Source organism: Malus sylvestris, chromosome 15 (assembly GCF_916048215.2).
Source record: "Malus sylvestris chromosome 15, drMalSylv7.2, whole genome shotgun sequence".
Classification (NCBI taxonomy): domain Eukaryota; kingdom Viridiplantae; phylum Streptophyta; class Magnoliopsida; order Rosales; family Rosaceae; genus Malus; species Malus sylvestris.
In genome coordinates this window covers 11,156,796-11,180,333 of record NC_062274.1, presented here as the reverse complement: position 1 = coordinate 11,180,333, position 23,538 = coordinate 11,156,796, and the positions used below count along the sequence as shown (strand labels likewise).

Sequence of the window (23,538 nt, the reverse complement as noted above, 5' to 3'; positions counted from 1 at the left end):
TATGGAATCCAACACCAACGAAAGGAAGCACAAAACATCTAAATGCATTGTTTGTAATTATAATTAAAAGATTATTTTAATTTCATACTTGGTGCGATGGCAAGTATCTTCGCCCATGAGCGGTTGGGAGCAGCCTCTCCATAAATGGGGGTAAGGCTAGCCGACATTCACCTCTCCCAGACCCTACGTAAAGCGGGAGCCTTATGCACTGGGTATGACATTTGATACTCGTTTTTTTTCCTCAACTCATAACTTTTTTTAACAAACGATATTTTTTACATTAGGAATAGGAGGTGGGCTAGTCTTACAATAAACTAATAATAACGTGGTTCAAATTCACCTTTGACCATAATCGAACCTAAGACCTATCACTTACAAATTAGGAGAAATATCATTAAATCATAGTACTAAATGACATGGTTTATAAATAGATTTCATACACTTTTACCCACTTGGGTTGGGCTCCACTTCCATCAAGCATCTTAATGCCCTACTTAATTACAAGCTCACGCTGCTAGGTGCTCAGCTCAACTCATAACTTTTTAAATAGAATAAATACAAATGAGACTCTTCATGGGATATCCGTCACCTCATATACTTAGCAATATATTTTAAGATGTTATCCTGAGAATTGTGCTAAAAAATTGGACGGTGGAATGTCGTAAAGGTCACATTTTGAAAGAATCTCTTTAGCATTTATTTTAAATAAATACGTCGTTTATCTTAATCATATATATACATAACAAAAAAAAAGTAACTTCATTAAAAAAATAATAACTAATTAATTTTTAGTTAATTCATTTTATTACTGGGGTAGGGTAGGAAATAACATTTATCATTTTCGTCGTGGGCCCACCACCATTTTTGGAATCGGCGTGTGAGTCCATATGATACGTAATGCTGCACTCAGGCCGCGACACGTAATGTTACAGCCAATTTCCCAACAAACTCTCACCCGCCACCGCCGGGTCCAAAGACAAAGATAAAGGATGAGAAAAAGGATAAAAAAAGCACCGACACACACCCATTTTATTTCCTATTTTATTATTTTTTTAATTCAAAGTACAAGAGGGGAGAATGGAATTCGAGACTTTCTGTGTCGTGCAAGGAACGAAAAATCAAACTCGAAACTTCGGATAAAATGGAGAATATTTTTAACCTATTGCGGTAAAAGAGGAGAAATTGAACTCAAAAATTCAAATGTCGTGCAACTAAGTGACAAGAGGAAAATTAAACTCGAAAATTCAAATAATGAACTGAATTACAAACTCATTGGCTCGCTAATTTTTAATGTTAATAATCGACTTTGTTTTGTGCACCGTAATTTGTGAAAATATGTATTTAAATAGTTGGAGAGGAGGGAGATGGAGATAGGATCCTTGTCGGGTTCTCTTTGTGAGGATCCCGAAGATCCTTTAATTATATACGTTTACCGTAGATCATACGATCAGTTTTCGTCAGATGATTATGTTCAATTTTAAATATTTTTTAATCGTATGATGTACAATGAAAAGATATGATTAAAAGTTTTTCAAGATCTTCATAAAAAGAATCCAACGAGAATCCTAGGAGATGGACGTAGTTGCAATCTACGGGGATTTGGTGGCACAGAAAAAAATAGAGTTAAAAAATGGAAAAACAAAATGTAAATATTGGGATTGAAAGAGAAGAAGGAATCAATCCCCTGCATCTTTGTAACGTTGCGGGCACGTGATTTGCTCGGGCTCCACACACACACCTCACAAGACATACTGTCGGGGATGGTACAGCTAAAGCCGCACGTGCCAACGACCGATACGATATCTACATTTTTATTATTATACTATATAGTTTTGACCGGACAAGTATTTTTGGTCCACAATAGTCGCATTTTGTTGATCAAGGCTCTCTCTACCCTACCTACATTTTGACTATTAAATTTGAGTTTAAATTTCATAAATGATCGAGGACGTCGAATAAGAAATAAATGTGCATTGGTTGTTTTTTATGAGCGAGTGCTGTAATTTTTTAGTGGAATCGAATCACAAATATTAATAGGTAGTTACTCTCGTAAGGTTTTGTTGCTTTCATTTTCGTTGCAACGATAAAACCTAATGTCAAAAAAACGTGACAACCAAGTCACGTCGCTCTCTTTCCATTGTAGTAGGTGTATTGGTTCAATCCTTAAACCAGAAAGCGACCAACAGAAATGAGAAGAAAAAAAAAAACATAAAGTGTTAGCTTATTGAAGTTATGAATCAAATGTCTCAATCCACACTGATGCTTAGCTATGAGAAGTTAGAACGGATTCTCACATCATTAATCATGACGAGAGAAATCTCGAGAGATTTCAGTGTGTTTGGAATATAAAGTGGAACATCACATGTCATTATACAATTAGTCTGCAAAGTAATTGTATTGTCCACAAATCATTAGTCCGCGACGTAATTGTTGTCATTTCATGAGCTATGCTAAGAGCCCAGAATTTGATAAAATTCGATTTAAGTAATGCAAACTTTGTTCCTAACTTGTAGATCACAAGTATGATTATACAAAACAGCAGCGACCAACTCCAACAAACAAGTGTTAGTTAATATAGGTGGATCGAACACAGATCAGACAGGCCAACCATCGTTTCTTGGTATCAAAACTTCAAAAAGGAAACTAAAATATTAAGAACGATTACAGTGGTGCAGAGGGATTCAAACTTGAGTACGACCATGCAAGGGCGGAAAGCTCGACCAACTAGTCCAACCCACCAGAGACGGCGCTGAGGGGAGCGAAATGTGCAATCGCACAGGGTCCTCAAAATTTTTTGGTATCTTATATTTATATGTAATAATGTTATATATTAAAAAAAATGATTTTATTAGCACTTTAAAATCTTATAGTGCACTTTTATAAGTGTAATTCTTTTTTTCTTTCCAAATATAATGCACAATGAGATATTAGGAGTGTTAATAACACCACCTTAAAAACGATTTTCTTTTCAATTTTATTAATTATATAATAATGCTATACATTCAAGTGAAACTCTAAAGTTAGAGTTTTTAAAGGCTTTTTTTTCTTTATTTGGTTGCTTAAGATTGAACTTTTTTTTATTATTTAATGAAGATTATGTTTATAACTCTTTTTACTTATTTAATGACACTTGTAAACTTACAATCATTGAGTCTTAAAGGTTGTTTTGATTTAAGTTATTATTTTCTAGTATCAATATATTGTCATACTTAAAATATATATATATATATATATATATATCTTAAAAAGAGATCCTTATAAATTTTGCACAGGATCCCGAAATTTCAGTGCAACCCACATTTCAAAAGTGTAAATTAAACGTACAAAATTTTAAGAAAACTGAAGGAACTATCACAAATTCCTCTTCTATTTATTTATATCAATGAAAGAAACTGCTGCAATCTAACGTCGCACAAGTTCCCTACTGATGTATTGCTTTGGACCTCTATCATGTCGAGAATATCAATTCTACATCGGAAAAAGAAAGACCTTACATTACATGTGCTTATAAGCTAATCGAACTACTACTTATATTGCCAGTTGATTCTATAATTGAACATCAACTTTTTCATGTTATTAGAGCAGGTTATCCTGCACCCTGTCAATTCCACACCGCATGTGCTTATAATTAATTAGGCAAACGACTACATTGTCAATTAGCTTTATTGTGAAACCTCAACTTTCATCGCTCCATAAAAAAAGTTTAGGAAATGCATATGCATGCCGGACCGGAGGACAAAATCGGCCTTGCGGCGTCACGTTTTGTCGATTCATAATTCTAGGCCTACATCTGCGAAACAAGTACAAACTACGCTAATTTACATTCTAATCCCGCGCATTAAATACCAAAACTTTTTTTCCCATTTAGCCTTGTAAAGGGGAAAATGAGAAAACGAAAAAGAAACCTTTCTGCTCAAACCTGTGTTCATGTTATATTTTTTCGTCCACGATGATGAACGCGTCGGATTTAGAAACCCGATCATTTGACGTTGCTGCTCTGGATCGGAGTACGCAACAATCGTTCGGATTCCTTCGAAGCGCCCATCTTAAGCTTCTCACTTTCTGCCGCTTTCTTCATTTCGTTCTCACTTTGCTTGCAGTTTTCATCATGGGCTTTGTTGAACATTCTGACAAAGTTGAGCAAGGTTGTAACAACTGCAGCAGAAAATTGATGCAGTTAGAAAGGTAGCCCGCGATTAAACCGATCAGAGCTGTGTAAACCGCCGACTAAGCAAACCACAAACACTATGAAGGAAGATGGTCGGTCCGGTTATGAAAGGCTCGTGTTGAGAGTTGTGAACGACAGGGAACAACCGCGAACAGAATAGAAGGTCCTAAACACAAGGTCAAATCTTAAATGAGTACCTTGTTCAAAAGGGCACTTAGCGGGATCTTCTCCGAAATAAAGGATCAATGCGTCTACATTTCTACCCTGTATCATGCAGCTCTGTGTTAATAATACTTATCCAACATTACGAAACCTTGAAACAGTACTCATCGGACCAAGACTTACTACGGTAGAATACAGTGAGGCCAAAGTCCTCACTTCACCTTCAGCGAAACGGAGGAACTCCTTTAGAATCTAAAGGTCAAAAGAGAAACTATTAGTCAAGGCGCGAGTGCTCACCATAGACTCTTTTGGTAGTTAAATCAGTCTTTAAGGCATGCATATCGCCTTCGTCATTTTAATGGCATCATCCATACCTTACGGAATTTTTCTGATATCGGACCGTCATTTTCAGAGGTGGATAATTCCTGTACAACTTTCTCCAATCCTTTACTTAGAGCTTGCATTTCCTCCGCCAAAAATTTCAATTGTATCTGCAACGCATCAAAAATGTTAGTCAATAGATGCCAAATAATTCCTGAAGATTATGAACCAGACACAAAAAGAATACCCTTGATGCAGGTTCTAAATTGCCCAGGTCTTTAGAGAAATCTAGAACCTCCGGTAGTTGGTCAACGAGTACCTATGGCATATCAAGAAAGACCATGACTAACAAGACATGCATATCAAGTAGATTCGACCAAATACAAACAAATAAGAGTTTGCGTTCAATTGGATTACAATGATAGTCCATAGGGAATAAGCAGAAAAATGTACCTTACAAAGATAGTGCATGAGAGTCATCTTGTTGTTCCGTGCACGAGTCTCAATCAGTTTAAGAAGGCTATCCAACCTAAATCCAATAGCAGACCCTAAATACAATATCAACTATTAGGCTCGGTTAGAAGGAGTGGTAATATGAGCACAAATTAGCAGCATAAAATCTGTTGCATGTATGACATGAAAGGTAGATGAAACACATTTGGGCCGCATACAAAGTGTTGAACTATGTGCTTGACATTGCGATATTTTACATTGCAAAGTTTTGAAATCGAAATTAATTTGAGCTTACCCCGAGCTGTCCCCTGGTTCAAAGCGTTTCCTAATGAAAGAATCGTCTGCATGATTCTTTTCAATTTGCCAGAATTCCTGATCTGATAAGTAGAACAGGTTGTAAGATAAATAAAGAATTTGATAATCCTTGAATGGTGATCAACGATTAAGAGAAAAAAAGAAGGAATAACTTGCCTCTTCTGCTGCAGAGTTCACTACATTCAGGCTATTTCTAAGATCAGAGACCTACACGGTGCCACCAGCAAGTCTTAATATAAAACACAAACAATATTACAGCTAAGCTGATAAGTAATTACATATGCTAGTTTACCTGGAAAGAGAACTGTATTTTGAATGAGAAAACTCTGAGCTTAGATTCTACTCGAGGTACTTTCATCAACTCTAAGAGGAACTGCCACAAACATTAAAAAATTAATAAAGGGATCCCCATGTATAAAGGAATGGAAAATACATTATATAATTAACAAACAAATGTACTCATGACATCCTGCAAACCTGTTCACATTTTCCTAACTTCTCCTTTTCTCCAGTGTAGCCCTGAACACAAAATAAATGAGATTACGTATACTTGAAAGATTTACCTAAACCTTACATCTTCAGCTAAAGACTTACCTTAAGTAGTTCCATCTCCTCTTTTGTTGGGCAAAACTTTATGAGGTTCTCTACCTGGTCAACATCTAATGCTGTATCTTCCAGGGCAAGTACCGAATCCTGTCAATATTACAGAAAACGTCATATTTTATAGGGATTAATATTGAAAACAAGGTTGATGAAAGCAGATAAACTTGTGGAATTACGATCAAGCATACCATTAACTCGTTCAACGGAACCTTCACCTTTGAAAGCATGATTTCACAGTTGTACGCTCGCCTGTGGTCAATCTGCAGTAAACAAATAAAAAGCCAGTTAGATATATAGTGAAATGAATAAGCAGAGACAAAGTAGGCTCATATGCAAGAAAGAAATAAAACACATATCCCTCATTCATGATAGTGCATTAAACTATGAAATATAACGATGAACACAAACCACGTCAAGTAACAAATCCTCAAGAGCAATTGTGTTGTGCATTAACTGAGAGTTGAAATTACAATTACCAGTTGTACTTTTTCAGATTTAGGGGCAACCGAACCATGTGCGGCTGACTTCCTACCCTTATCCTGGGCCGGAGCGGCCACTGAGAAAAGAGTCTCAAGCTCTGACATGTCAATCTCAGGAGCCCTGTCTCAATATTAAAAAGAAATAATGTTAAAGGCTGGAAGATCTATACATGAAACAATTCTTCTCTTCTCTCGTAGCAAGTTAAATCATACTTGGCCTCTTCATCAGATTTTTGTGCCTCAGCCCATAAGCTTCCCTGAACCGCTCTTGACAATTTTAACCAGTGCAACGGCTTCAGTTTTTTTGAATTATTATTTTTTGAACTTATGGTACGTAGTAGGCGTCCTTTCGCACCACCAGGGGAACTAATAGGTGGTGGGGGAGGGTTACCCGGCTTAGAACCTCCTTTACCAATAGGAGGTGGAGGAGGAGGGGCAGAAGGAGCTCCATGTTTGGCGGAAGAAGTGGGAGCAGTAGGTGGTGGTGGAACTGGGGATGAGATTGTAGTGCCTCCAGCTTGCCCTGAGTGAAGAGGAGGAGGTGGAGGCGGCGGAGGTCTGGAGCCGTCAAAAAGGTTCTCTTTCAAAGGCGGTGTTGGAGGAGGTGGTGGGGGAGTTGGAGGAGTTGGAGGAGGCCGGGTTGATGAAGAAACCTCAGAACGCGGAGTGGGTGGTGCTTTAGGTAACACCTTGCCAGAAATGGTACTTGAGGTTGGCATCCCAGTGGCAGCTGGATGACTAGTGGTTGATTGTTGGGCTCCATCCGATGAATAGTTTTTAGTCTCTTCAGAAAGTGATGGGTCTTCAGGTTTTGAAACTAAAACATCAGGCGGCAGAAGTTGCGGTTTGGGAGGAGAAGGAAGAGTTGTTTTAGCACAAGTACTCTTGGAAGGTGGCGGTGGAGGTGGAGGTGGAGGTGATAATGGTGCAACTGGAGCACTTCTAACTTCCACAGCATGAATATCTTGAGGTTTACCTTCCTGTTTACTCATAGTGGTATCTGGATACTGCACAGGTGAGGCTGCATGGCTAAAGATCTCTTGAACTTGACTGAATGCTTCCATCGGGGATGACTGAGAAGATTGCGGCAGCTTCTGGCTTACCGAATCGAGTTTATCGGATGGCTGAAGTGTAGTAGGAATGTCTTGAGGTTTAGCTTCCTGTTTCTTCACAGTAGGAATGTCTTGAGGTTTAGCTTCCTGTTTCGTGGCCGTAGGAATGTCTTGAGGTTTAGCTTCCTGTTTCTTCGCAGAAGGAATGTCTTGAGGTTTAGCTTCCTGTTTCTTCGCAGTAGGAATGTCTTGAGGTTTAGCTTCCTGTTTCTTCACAGTAGGATTGTCTTGAGGTTTAGCTGCTTCCATTGGTGTTGACTGAGAAGCTTCGGGCCTCTGCTGGCTCACTGAATCACATTTATTGGGTACCTGAATTGCAGCATGAATGTCTTGAGGGTTGGCTTCCTGTTTAATCGCACTACAAACATCTTGAGGTTTGGCTTCTTGTTTAGTCGCAGTATGGATGTCTTGAGGTTTAGTGTCCATCAGGGTTGACTGAGAAGGTTGGGGTATCTTCTGGCTCACTGCATCCCGCTTATTGGTTGGCTGAAGTGCAGTATGAATGTCTTGAGATTTAGCTTCCATTGGGGTTGACTTAGAAGGTTGGGGCATCTTCTGGCTCACAGAATCATGTTTATTGGGTGGCTGAAGTGCGGTCTTTGAAGGTTTAGCTTCCTGTTTACTCACAGTGGAATCTGGGGACTGCATATGTGAGGTGGCATGGTTAAAGATCTCTTGAACTTGAGCAAATGCTCCCATTGTGGTTGAATGAGAAGGTTGGGGAATATGCTGGGATACTGAATCACCTTGATTGGGTGGCTGAGGTGTAGCTGGGATGTCTTGGGGTTTAGCTTGCTGTTTACTCACACTGGTATCTTGAGATTGCCTCGGTGAGGCCACAGATTGCATGTCATCAGAGAAGAGAAGGTTCTTTTTCTTCGGGGTCTTTCCTGGACTTGTTTCCTGCGAGTCGTTCCCGGTACTCCGTGGAGAATCACTGTTTAATTTTTCTTGGATAATATTTGATGCTGCTTGTAGCACATTAAGTGTGGCATCTGACTTGGGGTCTAACCAATCCACGTAGTTAAAGATCTCTTGAACTTGAGCAAATGCTTCCATCGGAAGGCCCTCCTTGTCCTCAAAGCATGACATACCACCCAGGATGATGGATGTGACAGCATCCATCTCTGAAAAAAGGATCTTAAAACATATTGTAACCAAGGAATATGTCAGAAAAGAAACACACAAAATAGAAACATGTAATCAAAAGAAGCAGAGATACACCTCTACTCTGAAGTCCTTTGGAAATTGTTCCTTAGCATCCCACAGCATGTCAATTTCATCACGGTTGAGCATCAAAATGTTAGACCTAATAAAAGCCGTATTGAACATGACACGGAACATCATCTCCTCACGTTCCAAGTCATCATGTAGGCTAATACATTCGACCACAACATCACCTTGAATATGGCAATTAATGTCAATTTTAACCAGTTCACATTCTACCTGCAGTGTAGTTGAAGGGTAAATAAGATAAAGATTAGGCCACCATCCAAGCAAAGCATCTTCAGTTGAAAACTTGAAATCAACATACGTTTAGCATAAATAAGATACGAATAACACCATGTCAAAACAAATGAGAACAAAAGAAAGACAGTGCAGTAAAAGAAAGTCCACAAGTGGATATTACAAGTTGGGACAGGAATGATGAACCTATAGTCAATGACCATTTGGATCAGCAATAACCATTTAAATGAGTATATAAATCTGTCTCAGTATAGAAAAAATATACAGAGAAATCAAGCTGTAAGACCAAAAGAGTATTAAATCACCTGCTTGTAAGCCCGTATGGGTTTTCCTTTCTTTGGGGTTGAGAATAAGACTTTTGGAGTTTTATCATTAGCAAGAAAAGGGTCCTGTCCATATATGCGGAAAATAGGACGGCAACCACCCTGCCCATCAAAGTTAGGAACAAATCTGAAAATGACGCACTCCAAGGTAAGCGCTCGATCCAGAGGAGGCCATTCCAAGGCTACATTTCTCCTCGTCACATACTGGAGATACCTCAGTTGAGAAGGGATTGGATTTAGAGGTGATAACAAATGCAAAAGCTCAGAGGGAGCCTGCCTGTAAACCATGTCCAACGTCCTCTGCTCGCCACTATATTGTTTATGGTAAATCAAGAGTGCAGACAGCATGAAAGCCAAAACAGGCCAACCTCCACGTTCGCAGTGCATCAACAGCACATTATTCTGTCCGAGCGATAACCAACTTTCACTTGATCTCAGAAAGTGATGGATCAGCTCTAGTGTGAGCACCGGACAACCTTCAAAGTGCCGCGGGTAATCCATAATGGTCATGTCATACTCGGACAAAATGCTGGCCATCTGGCTTTGTGCCACACCATCATGGAAATTGAACACCAAGAATGAAGCATCTGGCAAGTGATCTTGGAGTTGACCAACTATCCCACCTATGTAAACCTTATAGTTTTCTTCCTTCCACGCATCGGTAGTGAAGCAGCAATCAAAAACTGTATCGACACAAAAATCAGACATTAAACAATGGACTAAAAACAGCTGCTTACAGATGGGTCATAAACACGACTATTTAAAAGACATTCCAATATTTCTCCTTACAATTTTCTAGCAATCTGCACATTCATCGGCATTCAATCATTTTAGACATCGGCACCACTGAAACACTGTTCATTAATCACCTGATTTCACCAAATTCATAATTACAAATATTTTGAAAGTTTTCTAGCCGAGATGTTGCTTCTATATTAATGCACAATAACGAATTCGTACCTAAATGTATCAAATTTCGACTCAACTGCTTTGAACAAATACTGGCTAAGAGCCAAAACTACAGAATTTACTTTTATCTTTATCATTCCTGTCGAGTGAAGAGGACGAGCCTTGGCACAACAGAAACGTTGCTCCTTTGTAAAAATGCCAGCTTCAATTACATGATGTTACAGTTACACTAATTAACTTTACAAATTAACATAAAATAGAGCTATTGTACCTAAATTCAGAATTGATACTCAATTGAATTAAGCACACAACACAAGGTAAGCAGGACTATATACATTCATTTATATATATATATATATATATATATATATAAATATAAATGATCAAAATTGGAGTGGCATCACAGAATTTCTATCAGGTTCACATGTGAAGAAAAAAAACAAAATTCGAAAGCTGCAGGATCAGAAACCGAAGAAATCAAGGAAGAATGGCGCACCGTAAACTCGCTCGCAGATCTCGAAGAGTCCATCAGGCGGCTTCCGATAGAACAGTTTGCGCAGCAACGCCATCTCTGCTTCCCAAACACGCCTCCTATTCCCAATCTACAATCGCCGATCAATCGCATGCATGTCCATATACACACACATATATATATGTATCTATATAATGCAGAAATGAAATTTGTGATCGAAACGAGGATTTTGGTGTAGCGAAAACGAATTCTGTACGGTAATGCAGTCGGATTCTGAGAAAGGAACGAATTTCAATTCGGATTTCGTGTCGATTTTTTGGATGGTTTGAATTTTTTTTGCTGCGGATTGGATTGTCGAAGAAGACGACGACGAAGAGTGTGATGGTTGATGTGGTTCGCTGCAACTTTTTCTTTTTTTCTGTTAGGCGATTCGTATCTTTCCTTCAGCTAGCTGCTGGGATTTCACACCAAACGACTTGGCACTGTCAGCTTCTAATGACGTGGACACCACCACTCGACGTGTATACATTTCTATCCGTCAACGTGGCTCCCTACTATTTTTTACTTTTCTTTTTGGGAGAATCCTTTTCCTCGGATCTAGAAATTCTGAGATTATAACAGTTCATCGTATATCGTGCAGTCGTTTTTTGTCATGTATTATTTATATTTAATTTTAAAATTTAAAATTTAAAATAATTTCTAAATATGATGAACTATCACGATCACATAATTCTTAGAATCTCTAGAAAAAAGATCCAACGAAGATCATTTTCCTTCTTTTAGGATATGTATAACAGCAAGCAATTATATAGATGGGCTTGGCGCCAACTTGGACTATCTTGTGTTGTTGGACTGAACTGATTATTCTAGGCCCATAATAGTGGACTTGAATGTACATATGGCACGAGTACAATGTTATTCATGTTCACCACGTAGTTTCGAATGGAGAAGAAGAATTTTGGTGTTTCATATTGGTAATTCAACAAGACTAGTGTCAAACGCATCATAACAATGGGGACGATTTACTCGTGCTATGTAGCTTTTCAAATATTGAGATATCTCTTATGTGTCTTGGGTAGAATGAGATGTGATACGAAAAGCTCTTATCTAAAGATTCATCTTAGGCATGAAATTATTGGGTATCACTAGCTTTAAACTACAATTTGTCCACATCTTTGATCACGTGACAAATTTTACAAGTGATCGTGTTTATCTAATTTCGTTACACTAAAGCAGAAACCTTAACAAAAGATTCGAGACTATTATATTAGCGCCTGTTACATTTTCGTACCAAGATTTTGAAATACATGGTATGAAGAAAAATACAACTCCGCATATCCACCTATTGACTGGTTGCAACAATTTTTCTTCTTTTTTGCCAAAATAACGGGGAAAAAATTTCAATGTGCCGAAAATACGTTTCAGTCCTTCAAACTAAATTGTGTGTTTCTTCAAGTTTCCTTACAACCTCTTCCATGTATGGTCTTTCCCCTTCATTCGGAGCCGTGCATCGAACGGCTATGGCCAAGACATTTCGAAATTCAGAGGCAACATAAGCCCCATTTAACCGTGGATCCGCCATGGCACTTATACTTGCTCCTTTTAGTATTGCATCTCTTGCCTGCATAAATTTGCAACACATATGACACATATCAATTAGGTTACAATACACTATATATCGGTTTTTCTCTGAACACAATGCCCGTTATTTGTTAAACAAACACCTAATGGAACCACAATTTGTTGGATTTGAATTCTAACATTAAGGTTGGATTTGAATTCAAACATAAATCAACCTTAAAATGATCCTACAAATCAATAAGAATGTAATTAGGGTCTAATACCATGCTTACATGAAATCACATGTAATTAGTTTGTTGACCGTTGTGTCTTAAAAGGGCAAGTTAATGTCATTAACGTCTTGATATGATAACATTGGCTTATTTGAAACTATTTTTAAAATGACTAAAAACGCTTTTAGTGAAAATATTTTTGGGTTCCTAAAGCACTTGGTGCTTAAAGTGCTTCCTATGTGCTTTTTATAGGAAGCACTTCGATTGCTTTTCCAAGATTCACTTGCATTTTTACCAAGGATTGGTTCCAAAAACATTTTCACCAAAAGCACTTTCATCCATTTTAAAAGCACTTCTAAATGAGGTTAAATGGCTGTGATGAATTCTCTTTAGTGGACAAAAGTCAAAACCCTAAAAGCTATACAATCCTGGTAGTCCCTGCAAACCCTACGACACAACATATAGACTTCCCATTGAATGAGTTGATAAGGGTGGGTGCTTTGTAGAAGACTATTGCTTCCCGCAGATTTCAAACTCTCCACATCGACTTCAATGGCTGCGAACTAGATGTTCAGGTCAGCCATTAATCACAAGGTTTTGTGTTTTGGTCATTCAACCAAGTCAAGCCAACAAAATTCGGCATTTTAGCGTCATGCACAACGAATTTCTAGACCGTATGTGGTTTCTAGATGAAATTAGGATTAGAGCAAACCTCCTCAATTAGTGATTTTGCCTTCTTTCCTGTCAAAACTTGGAGCAGAAGAAACCCGAAATCAAAAACGTCTGTCTTGATGGTTCGCAACCCTTTTCTTTCATGTGGCTTGAAGCTTGACAAGTCGGAGTCTATGATCTTGGCTTCAAGTTTCTCAGTCAGAAATATGTTTGCTACCTGACAGTCATTCATTGGTTAGTAATAGTAATTAGTTTCTCTAATGATGTTTAAAGTCTAAACCAAAATTAATTATTTACCTTTACATCTCCATGAACCATTTTATCCAAGGGATTAGCATGGAGGAAACATAATCCGCGAGCAACGCCGATCGATATCTGCATTCGAGGTTCCCATGTCAAGATTGGTGCCTTCACATTACCTGCTCCATTACCTGCTAAACCCTAATTAGTGTTTAATTACTGCATATAGTTATGCAGATATACGGCACAAAGTATACTGATTAGTCTTACCAAATAGCCAGCCTGCTAGGCTACCATTTACGCAGTGCTCGTAAACAAGACAGTGTTCTCCTTTGTCACAATACCCCACAGTGCTCACCAGGTTAGGATGCCTAATCTTCGCTTTCCGGCACGCCTCATCCCCAAAACTCGGAACCCTAATCCCCTGGTTTAGTCTCTTAATCACCGTCGGCATTCCACTCGGCATTATTCCAACATAGTATTTCCCTGAAGGATCTGTGAGTTTCAACCTCAACCCAATTTTTGAGTGTAGTTAATCAAAAATTTTAATAATGATTAGCATCATAATACGGATCATAGTTCATACCAACTTTTGTCTCTCCAATTAAGTTTAAATCGTCAAAATAGTTGGTAGCTTTCAGCACTTCATCTCGTGAGAATATGTAAAGACCGGAGCAGTTGAAGAAACTCATTAATTCATCCTCTGTTGTCTTCTTGGAGACCATATATGACCGCGCGCAACAACGAATATATGAGTGGCCATGCACTTCTTAATTTGTTATTCCTTGGATTTAAGAGGCTAATTAATTTTAACAGAATGCTCACCGGATAGGATTTCGATATCTTTTTCGCTTGCATATTTTAGTTGCTTCCTGGTAATCTTGTAAAGAATCGGAGTTAAAATCACCAGCGCCACTGCCACGATCACTATGGCAAGGAGTTTCTTGGATCCCAAGATATAAGCTTTGTTTGGACTTTTTTGTGTAGGCCATGGAGACTCTGCAGAAACACAAGAACAGGATCATCAGTCTGGGAAAAATCAAGTATAAGAGAAACCTTGTGGTCCAAGAAATCTAACGAATATATAGATCGATATAGAATCTAACGAATATATAGATCGATATAGAATCTTACGAATCTCGTTCCACAAACACGAAAAAGTTCCCTGAACAAAGTTTGGGGATTGAACATCTGAGTTAGCTAGACTAACAAGTAGAGCTTCAGCACACCTTTTGTCACTTGCTCTATTTCTTTCCTTTAGAACTTGCAAGGTTTTCCTGTAAGAAACAACGCAATCGAAACACACTTCATCGCGGTGATTCCTGCTAGATAAGTCCTTACAATTGAAGCGTAACTCGTTATACGTTTCAACCCCGATAAGATCAATAATTTGATCCACATTGTTCGAACACAGGTCCCGTGTTGAAGAGGAGATAAAGTCTTGGAGCTCACATTTGTTAAGATTGATCCTGTTGTGAAGATTTTCGAATATGGTCGTACAATTCTGAGCTTCTGAAATCTCGAGGTATATGGATCTGGATTGGCTAGATTTTAGAGTCATTGCTTGGAAGAGAGATTGGAGGGCAGAGCTGCAACACGAAGAAGCTGCGGCATCCATATCAAAGCACTTGCTTTGCGCTTCGTAAGGGAACCTGGTAAAATCCAATGTGCAAGCACCTGGTCAAGAAAACGAAAAGAAAAAGAAAAAACAGACTAATTAAACTCTGTCAAATGGATTGACTGATGGATTAGGAAAATAAATCAACTGTAGAAAACATGCTTACTTGAATTAATCTTGTGAGGTTTGTGCAGAAGTGCAAAGATGAACAGGAAAAGATAGCGAATTGCCATTGTTCTGTAAGCACTGGTTTTTTTTTTTTTTTTTCCTACTTGTGGGAGAAATGATATTCAAGACGTGTTTGTGATTCCGTTTGTAAGAGCTAAAACTGTTTTCTGAGAACTTAAAAACGCTCCGAATTTACTAATAATGTGCTCAAATATTGTCAGATATTAAATTCAAGGTGAGGGCATCTCAATGTTACGGCAGAAGATGGATAATCCTTTCAGGTCTGGACAGGTCCTTGACTCAGTCCAAGAACAAAAGGCCATTGAGAGTGTCGTTTAATTTGGTTGATGGGAAGATGGCGTCCTTAGCCGGCTGGTGTGGGACTAAAATCTGTAACAAGTGCGACCATGACCTCATATTATTCTTCTTCTGAAGGAGTTGACATGATTATTGATCAATGATCAATGCAAAACATCAAAACTCCGCCAAAAGATGTACGTTTTTGGCCACTCAATTGTGATTAACGAACTTATATTGTATATATGTTATAAATTCTAATCGGATCGTTAATTTTCTTAATCATCTTTCAAGCAAAAAATCAGTAGTATTCTTCATCGCTTATTCAGATGCATATTGAAAAAAAAAATGACCATTTCAGTAGGGTGCACTCTTTGGAGTGAGCGCGAGAAAATGTCCAACTCCTTAGTCGCATACGACGTGATTAGATTCTTGCAAATATGTTACTCAGAATTGTTGTTAAACTCCATGGAGCATGCTTGGATTAATCTTAAAACATCATGATCTGATGTCTAAAAGTGGCAAATCAAGCCACTAGATTGTTAATGGGTACCTTTTACGATCTGTTTAACTTAATATTACCATAATATCCGGATGAGATTGGTAGGTGTAAATGTAAAATCAAACTAATGTATTGATTTGCCACCTCTACTTATATCCTATATTGTCGTATTGTCCAGACCAAGGTTCTAAAAAACGCTAGGCGCTAGTTGGGTGGTGGGCTAGCGCCTAAGCGCCGTCTTTAGGTAAATTTCTTGTATATCTTGTAAATAAGTACATATTGATACTTACAAAAAATTATACTTATATGAAATCCATGAATAAGATAATAAAAAAATGATAAAATGCAAAAAGAGTATCCAACAAGTCCAAAATTTAAAAACACATTAAGCATATATGTCATATAATCATAGTGAGGAATATTGTAAGATGACACATGTACAACAAGTTCACAATTTAAAATAACATAAAATGGATAATAGGAGGAAAATAAGGAAATTTAGTAATGTAAGATATTTATCTTTAGCATCCCGGAATTTAAGTTGGTACACAACACACCTATTATATAAAATTAACAAAATTTCAAGGTATAATTAGAACTTAGACTTTAAACAAATTTAAAAAAAAAAAAAAAAACCACCCAGCCACCTAGAGCCATCCCGATTTTTCTAGCCGTTTTGCACAAAATCGCCTCGGTTCCAAGGCGCCGCCTAGGGCGTTTTTTTTAACAGTGGTCCAGACTAGACAATTACAAGAAAGAATGTAGAAAGTTATGTCCCAACACAATATTATAAGTTAAGCTTAATCAAGTTGGTTAGAGTAGTGTGTTCGTCTCTCTGCACCTAAATAACTTAATAAATTTAGCATAAAAGAAACGAAGGAAGGAAACGTAATTCCCGTCAAACAAAGCAGAAAAATATTAAAATCGTTTCCCATGTTTTCTCTTGTTGGCCTATTGGAAGTTGGATTTGTGGAAATGCACGAACCCAAGAAAAGTCTCAGTCGAAAAGAGAGAAGTGGAATTCAATTTTTTTATTTATCACACAAATCATATCATGAATGTTTTACACGAATTCTTCACATGTCCCATGGAAATATATTGTCTGAATTACAAGGCGTGGTCGGCATGGTCGTTATGTATGAATAACAAAGCGTGATCGTTATGTATGAATTATAAGGTGTGGTAGGTATGTTAAAGAGTATGAGCTCGTTTGGATGTACTTTTAAAATAATTGAAAGCATTTTTAGAAAGAAAAAAAATTTGGGTTCCAAAAGCTTTTGAAGTGCTTTCTGCAAGAAGAATTAGTTATGTGCTTTCTCCATGAAGCACTTTAAGTGCTTGTTCAAGATTTACTTGCATTTTTACTAATGACTGGTTCTAAAAATATTTTCACTAAAAACGTTTTCAGTCATTTTAAAAGCACATCCAAACGAGCTCTATATCAAGAAATGTGTCAATTTCGTGTCTTTAAATAATATCATTTTTGTATTTTGGCCCCAATTATGTCCAACCATTGACACCATTTTTGTGTGGTATGATTAAATGCTTGGTTCTACCACTAATACTCTTGTCCAATTACGTTAATTAGAGTTTGTTTAGAAGTACTTTTGAAATGATTGAAAACGTTTTATTTTTAGAACCAATCCTTAGTAAAAACGCAAGTGAATCTTGGAAAAGTCCTTGAAGTGCTTATTGGAAGAAACACAACTTTAACTACTTTTGGAACCCAAAAACATTTTTTTCTAAAAATGTTTTCAATCATTTTAAAAGTACTTATAATCGAGCCATGTTTATAAATTATATGTTTAGAAAGTCCTATTAAGGAACTGTTGACCCTAGAAATTACAAAGCCTACGTGGCGCGCAGGCCGAATATATTCTAAGCTAACTACGTCCTTCGGTGATTGCGGGGCGTGCCAACTCGTCGGCCGAGGCTCGGCCGAGGAGTAAATTTGATGATGCTGCGTTGGGTCGCGCTACTGACTTCTGCGTCTTGCGATTGCGGCCGAGAAAGGAACGCGTCTCGGCCTCTTGGGTTCTCGAGCCTGAAGACAAGGCTGCTATTTCTTACAAAGTTCACGAACCGAATTCGGCTTACAATGTGCCGAATGTAATAACTGTAACACCTCACCTCGCCGAGAAGGCTAATGAGATGACCTCGACCAACAAGGATTCGAAAACCCTTCTCGACCGAGACTTGGATAGGCAATCGACCGTTCTCGCCGCAGTGCTGTTGATGCCAACGGAAGATACTGCGAGACCGACCGACTCTACGGTGACAGAGCTATCTATGCCGACTTAAGATATCACCGGTTGCTTCCACAGTGCTGTTGATGCCAACGGAAGATGTGTCAGCGAAAAAAGGAAAAGAAAAAGATCTCAAGTTGTGAGAGTTTGCGCAGGGCAATTTTGTATTGATTTTTGTGGGGCTTTTCCATTGCTGAATGTCTTGTATTTATAGTAGCAGAACACCGAGCCCGAGTTCTAATCCTATTCGAACTAGGTTTCCTTCTCCGGATTAACGTTACCTCAATCAGTCCTATCTCTGCTAGGACTACGAATCTAGTCCTTAACTGAGCCGGATTCGCTTTCTAGTTTTACTGATCTCGTCGAGGGTCCCTATTGTATTAGGACTCGACTTGCACTCTGATTTAACCGATCTAGGCCTAGAAGCCCATGAGCTGAACGCCCTCATGACTCTCTCGCCGTACGTCTTCCCGGGCCGAAAGTGATACCTCCCTCGGCCCAACTGTTATTTTGGGCCCAAACATTGCCCCCTCGCTTTTGAGGTCCTCGGCCTGAAACCTTCGGCCGAGTTTCGGCCTTGAAGAAGCGAATCTACCACTCAGGATCCCAATACCCGAGTTCCAAGGTGCATTTATTGAACATGATCGCACGATCTTGATCCTGCTAAACCACTCGCCACGTGGCATCCCCTAACATGGCCAATCCCCGATAATGACGTCTGAAGCGTGCGCCTGCCCGAACCGTCTCGCCATTATGACCACTATCTCAATCCGCGAGCCATTTCATCAGTCCGTGAGCCCTCCTGTCATCGTGCAGGCGTCGAACCGTCTTTCGTCATTAACTTCGCCGTCACACGCGATCGTGCGCCCCCAAAACCTAAAACCGTCGGTCTTCTCAACCGCATTCCCCAAATGCTCATCATGATCAACGATTCCTCTGGTCGATTTTGCCCTTTGTTTTGAATTTCGAACGATTGCTCTTCCTCCCATTACTCTATAAATACCGAAATTTCCTCATTTGTACTTTACGTTCTCAAACTTCCTGAAATCCCCTACCCTTGCTCTCAAGTGCATTCCTCCATTCCAAGTTTTCGTCCTTAAATCCCCAACCCAGAAAACCTCCTTACGCTGTGCTTTTACAATGGCCTCCTTCATCTCCAAGCTTTCCCGGGAATGCGACCAGCATCAGAAGATCCTTGATCGGAGCTCGATCAAGAATATACGGTTCGAGAACGACATGAGCACCGTCCACCAAATCCTGGGTCCTCTCTTCAAGGCAACAATCCCGCCGACCATCACTGGTCTTCTCCAGGAACACTGCCTTACACCCTTGCTCCAAGGGTTTGAATGGTCGAGATGGGAGGCGGCAAAGCCCCAAGGCTCCTGGCCCTCGACGACCACCACCTGGGCGACCTGGGTTGTCCGAATGGAACGGCTCTTCGGCGAAAAATGGAAAATCCTGGGTATCTACGACGCCATCCTCCTGTCGTCGATGGACATTGTCCCTGACAAGGAGCTGCTCCTAGCCGCTCTATGCTTCTGGTGCTCAGCCACCAACACAATGGTCCTTCCCCTTGGTCCCATTGGTCCCACCATCCTGGACATCACCGCCATTTTGGGGACCTCGGCCACCGGGATCCCTATCGACGCGACCCTCTCCGGGCACCCGTCGAATATCGATCTGAAGACGCTCTTCGACCGTCGAGCCTTCGAGACCCTGAATAGTGACGGTCACATCCCGTCGAGGGATGAAATACAGAAGCTCCACAAGAACTTCCTCAACTACAACACCCTCTACCTTCACTTCGCCGGTCGAGGGGAAGAGGACCTGCGAGAGGGAGAGCATGAAGCCTTCCTCTTCTACTGGTACAACAAATACATTTGTTGTACCAAATCAAACAAATGTTTGGTCGAGAATATGCCAGTGGCCGAAGCCCTGGCCAGTGGTCACGTCCTGGCGCTGAGTTCTAATATTCTTGCCCACCTCTTCCGTTGCCTGGCCGAGGCGACTCTCCACACGGTGGACCCCCACCAGAATGGCCCTCTCTGGGTCTTCCAGCTCTGGTTGCAGGTGTACTTCGCCTCCCTTCGGCCGGCTATAACTGATTTCTCAGCAACAGAGGCTCTTGGTCCTCAGCTAGCCTCCCGACCAACGCCTCCTCATCAGGCCGAAGAGGTATTTAGGTACCTCTTTGCCCTTGACGATCTCTCAAGCGACGAATTCCTGATTTGTCGTCGTCGCGATTACCCCCCCTCCATCAGACTGCCTACCTCTACGTGGGCGGCAGAGGAGGACGCCGCTCTTCGCCAAACCTGGGGGTCGTTCGTGCTTGCTCGCGACCTTCCTCTCGGCTGCGACGGGAAACGGTCGGGGTGGGAAGTGTACCATCCGAACTTCCTTGCCCGTCAGCTCGGCTATCTTCAGGGCTGTCCCGTCCCCCTTCTCTCTTCCCGTACAGTATTGAGCCGCGGACGCGAGCCTCGCTCTTCAGAGAACGAGTGCAGGACTGCCGCGAAGGAGTTTCAAGAGTACTGCCAAAGATTTCGCCTACGACCGGCCACCCCAGAAACCCATTGCACTGACACCTTCGGTGAGTGGTGGGAAAATTACACTCAGGAGTTCTTCGGTGCGCCGGTCGAAGATGTACTAAGGAGGCTCTTCGGTAACCGACCTAAGAAAGCCCCGGCCCCCCACTCTCAAGGTAGTTGTTCAATTCCCCCTTTTTCTTCAACCTTGCATATTGTACGCCTTACTGAATTGTCTTTATCCTTTTAGGTAGTCGGCCTTTGAGAAAGACAGAGGCAGTTACCGCTGCTATGGCCGGGAAAAAATCGGTCGTGGCCAAAAAGGACAAACCTGCTGGTAGGGCCGGGCTGATCAAACGGCCTCGCCAAGAGGCCGGGCCGGCTATCGAGCCTTCCCCGCCTGCCAAGCGGGTCAAGCAGCTGGCGAAGAAAGGTGCACGGGAGATCCACGTTATTTCCAGCCACACGACGACTCCCAGTGCTTCCCCTTCTCCCGCCGCCGGCCATTCTGGGGTCAAGAAACAACCGGCTTCGGCCATAGAGACGGTCCCAGCGCGGCCTGCTTCTGTGGCCGGCGAATCAGTCGTACCTCCCTCTGTCGAGAAGGCACCTGTCTCACCCCAGGCGGTTCCTACGACCGAGGAAACCTCTCCCAAGAATCCAAAGCCCACGGTCTTCGTGCTGGAAGAGAGTGAGGGGAGCGACGAGATCCCGCTGGCGCGTCGTCCTCCTACTCGTCAACGAACTCCTCCAGTATCCGAGATGGCGGTTCAACCCGGCCCCTCCTCGGCTAATCGTGGCAAGCGCACGATCGAGGAACCGACCCCGGCGGCCGAACCTCTCGTTCCTTCTCAAGACCAGGACGTCCCTGCCTCCACTGAAGCAGCTGCGCCAGTCGGCCCATCGGCAGCCGACCGTGGCAAACGCCTGCTCGAGGAACCCGAGGCCACGACGGAATCGCCGATCCATCCTCAAGACCAAGGCTTCCACATCCCTCCACAAGAGGTTACCTCGGCTTTTGTAAGTACCTTCAATTTGCCTCCTGATTGCTTTTCTGCTTTAGAATTCTAAACAAGGAAAAACTAAATGTCAGGTGCCTGTACATTCTTTTCACCGTCAATTCTATACGCCGAAGGGCGTTATCTATATTTCCTGGCCGCCTCAGTGGCCATCAAACGTAGATAACCTCCATCGGCCTCGTGAAGTGAGAAGCAATCTGAGACACTGGGCTCGGCCATTGAGTTCTTTAGGTTCGAGCAACGACCCTGGGGACATGGCCGAGGTCTCCTCTCAGCAGGTTAAAAAACGACACCTTCTTGCTATTCTTGTCATGACTTCCTTTAAGCTTAACCTTGTTTATTCGTGCAGGCTTCATGGGAGGTTGAATTCAAAGCTCTCCTCTCCAGTACGACTGCAGAGTCCGGCCCTTCGGCCGCTCCAACTGAGGCTGCCGATCCAAGCGCCCTAACCCAGTTGCGAGAAGTCCTGTCGCTCTCTTCATCGCAAGTACTTGAGCGCAACGGTCTTGATCTGCTCGGCGTGTGTCTGAACGACCTTGGGGCCGACGGTCGCCTAAGCGGAGATGCCATTGTTCGGGCATCGTCTGCTTTGGAGCGCGTTCGGGAGACATTTGGCATCTTCCAGACTGCTCTGAAGGCCGAACAGGACCTGCAAGCCGCCACGGCCGTTCAAGACACCCTCCGTCCGAAGATTGACGATCTACGGGCAAAAGGAGAAGTGTTAGCCGAGCTCGACCGTCAGATGGCCGAACTAGCAAAACGCCGGTCGGCCATTGCTTCTGAACTTGCGAGGGACTTCGAGTCAGGCGGGAAGGATCGCCTAACTGAGTATGCGGCGGCCAAAAAACGGGTCGAGCGCCTGAGGCTAGATAAAAAGAATCGGCAAGCCGAAGTCATCATGGCCGACGTGCGGTGGTTGGAATTGAAAGCTCTGCTCAGCACTCTTCTTCCCTCGTCTCCTTGAATGTATTAGACCTACTTATTTTTGTAATACCTGTCAATTTTAATGGAATGACTTTTCCTACAACAAACTTTTTATTCACGCATTTCCCATGTGACCGGATAGTATTTCTTCAAGAACTTCCCATTAATTGGTAATTTGTGAACTACTCAAGTCCGGTCTTTAAGATGATACGCCCCTTTACCGTATACTTTATGCACAATGAACGGCCCTTCCCAATTCGGCGACCACTTGCCGAACCTAGGATCTTTTATTCCTACGGGCAACACCGTTTGCCACACCAATTCACCCTCGCCGAACGTTTTCTGTCGTACCTTTTGGTTATAGGCTCGCTCGGCAATCTGTTTCTGTGCCACCAGTAAGTTATAAGCGTCAAGTCGCGCCTCTTCCAAATCTTCTAGTTCCTGTCTCATGGACTGATTATATTCGGTGCTAAACAAACTACTTTGTTCAATTAATCGCAACGAATTTATGCTCAACTCGACTGGTAGCACCGCATCGTGTCCGTAAGTCAATGCGTACGGGGTTGTTGCAGTCGCCGATCGGGACGACGTTCGGTATGCCCATAATGCCTCGTTCAACTTCAAATGCCACATGCCAGGCCTCTCTTTTATTATTTTTTCGAGGATGCCAATCAACACTTTATTACTTGCCTCGGCCTGCCCATTCGCCTGTGGATAATACGGTGTGGACTGTTCCAGCCGAATTTTCAA

At 41.4% G+C, this 23,538-nt stretch overlaps 2 protein-coding genes across 4 annotated transcripts; both read right to left on the bottom strand.

Moving 5' to 3' along the window:
* Positions 1-3,645: 3,645 nt before the first annotated feature.
* Positions 3,646-11,225, bottom strand: LOC126605186 (formin-like protein 18). Of its 3 annotated transcripts, none has more exons than XM_050272549.1 (18): positions 10,809-11,225; positions 9,386-10,086; positions 8,838-9,059; positions 7,730-8,753; positions 6,715-7,690; positions 6,499-6,622; positions 6,211-6,282; positions 6,014-6,112; positions 5,897-5,938; positions 5,712-5,792; positions 5,576-5,626; positions 5,400-5,481; positions 5,105-5,199; positions 4,899-4,970; positions 4,705-4,821; positions 4,514-4,582; positions 4,366-4,432; positions 3,646-4,155 (listed from the first exon to the last, which is right to left on the bottom strand). In XM_050272549.1, exons 1-18 carry the CDS (start codon positions 10,879-10,881, stop codon positions 3,980-3,982), a joined length of 4,143 nt encoding a protein of 1,380 aa, XP_050128506.1. In that variant the 5' UTR covers positions 10,882-11,225; the 3' UTR covers positions 3,646-3,979. The 3 variants fall into 3 exon arrangements, with proteins under 3 accessions (XP_050128506.1, XP_050128507.1, XP_050128505.1); XM_050272550.1 differs by having other exon boundaries at positions 7,769-8,753; XM_050272548.1 differs by having other exon boundaries at positions 6,715-8,753.
* Positions 11,226-12,213: 988 nt separating this feature from the next.
* LOC126602660 (protein STRUBBELIG-RECEPTOR FAMILY 8-like) lies at positions 12,214-13,960 on the bottom strand. The gene is made up of 4 exons (XM_050269576.1): positions 13,760-13,960; positions 13,547-13,680; positions 13,290-13,466; positions 12,214-12,405 (listed from the first exon to the last, which is right to left on the bottom strand). Exons 1-4 carry the CDS (start codon positions 13,953-13,955, stop codon positions 12,214-12,216), a joined length of 699 nt encoding a protein of 232 aa, XP_050125533.1. The 5' UTR covers positions 13,956-13,960.
* Between the last annotated feature and the right edge of the window lie 9,578 nt (positions 13,961-23,538).

Excerpts from the sequence above, each read along its gene's own strand:
- LOC126605186 (XM_050272548.1), bottom strand. The coding sequence starts at position 10,881 with ATGGCGTTGCTGCGCAAACTGTTCTATCGGAAGCCGCCTGATGGACTC. Across the intron at positions 6,283-6,498 it reads AATCTGAAAAAGTACAACTG|ATTGACCACAGGCGAGCGTA; the intron begins GTAATTGTAATT and ends TGTTTACTGCAG. Across the intron at positions 5,793-5,896 it reads AGTTAGGAAAATGTGAACAG|TTCCTCTTAGAGTTGATGAA; the intron begins GTTTGCAGGATG and ends TGTTTGTGGCAG.
- LOC126602660 (XM_050269576.1), bottom strand. The coding sequence starts at position 13,955 with ATGCCGAGTGGAATGCCGACGGTGATTAAGAGACTAAACCAGGGGATT. Across the intron at positions 13,681-13,759 it reads CCTAGCAGGCTGGCTATTTG|GTAATGGAGCAGGTAATGTG; the intron begins GTAAGACTAATC and ends AGGGTTTAGCAG. Across the intron at positions 13,467-13,546 it reads TGGTTCATGGAGATGTAAAG|GTAGCAAACATATTTCTGAC; the intron begins GTAAATAATTAA and ends AATGACTGTCAG.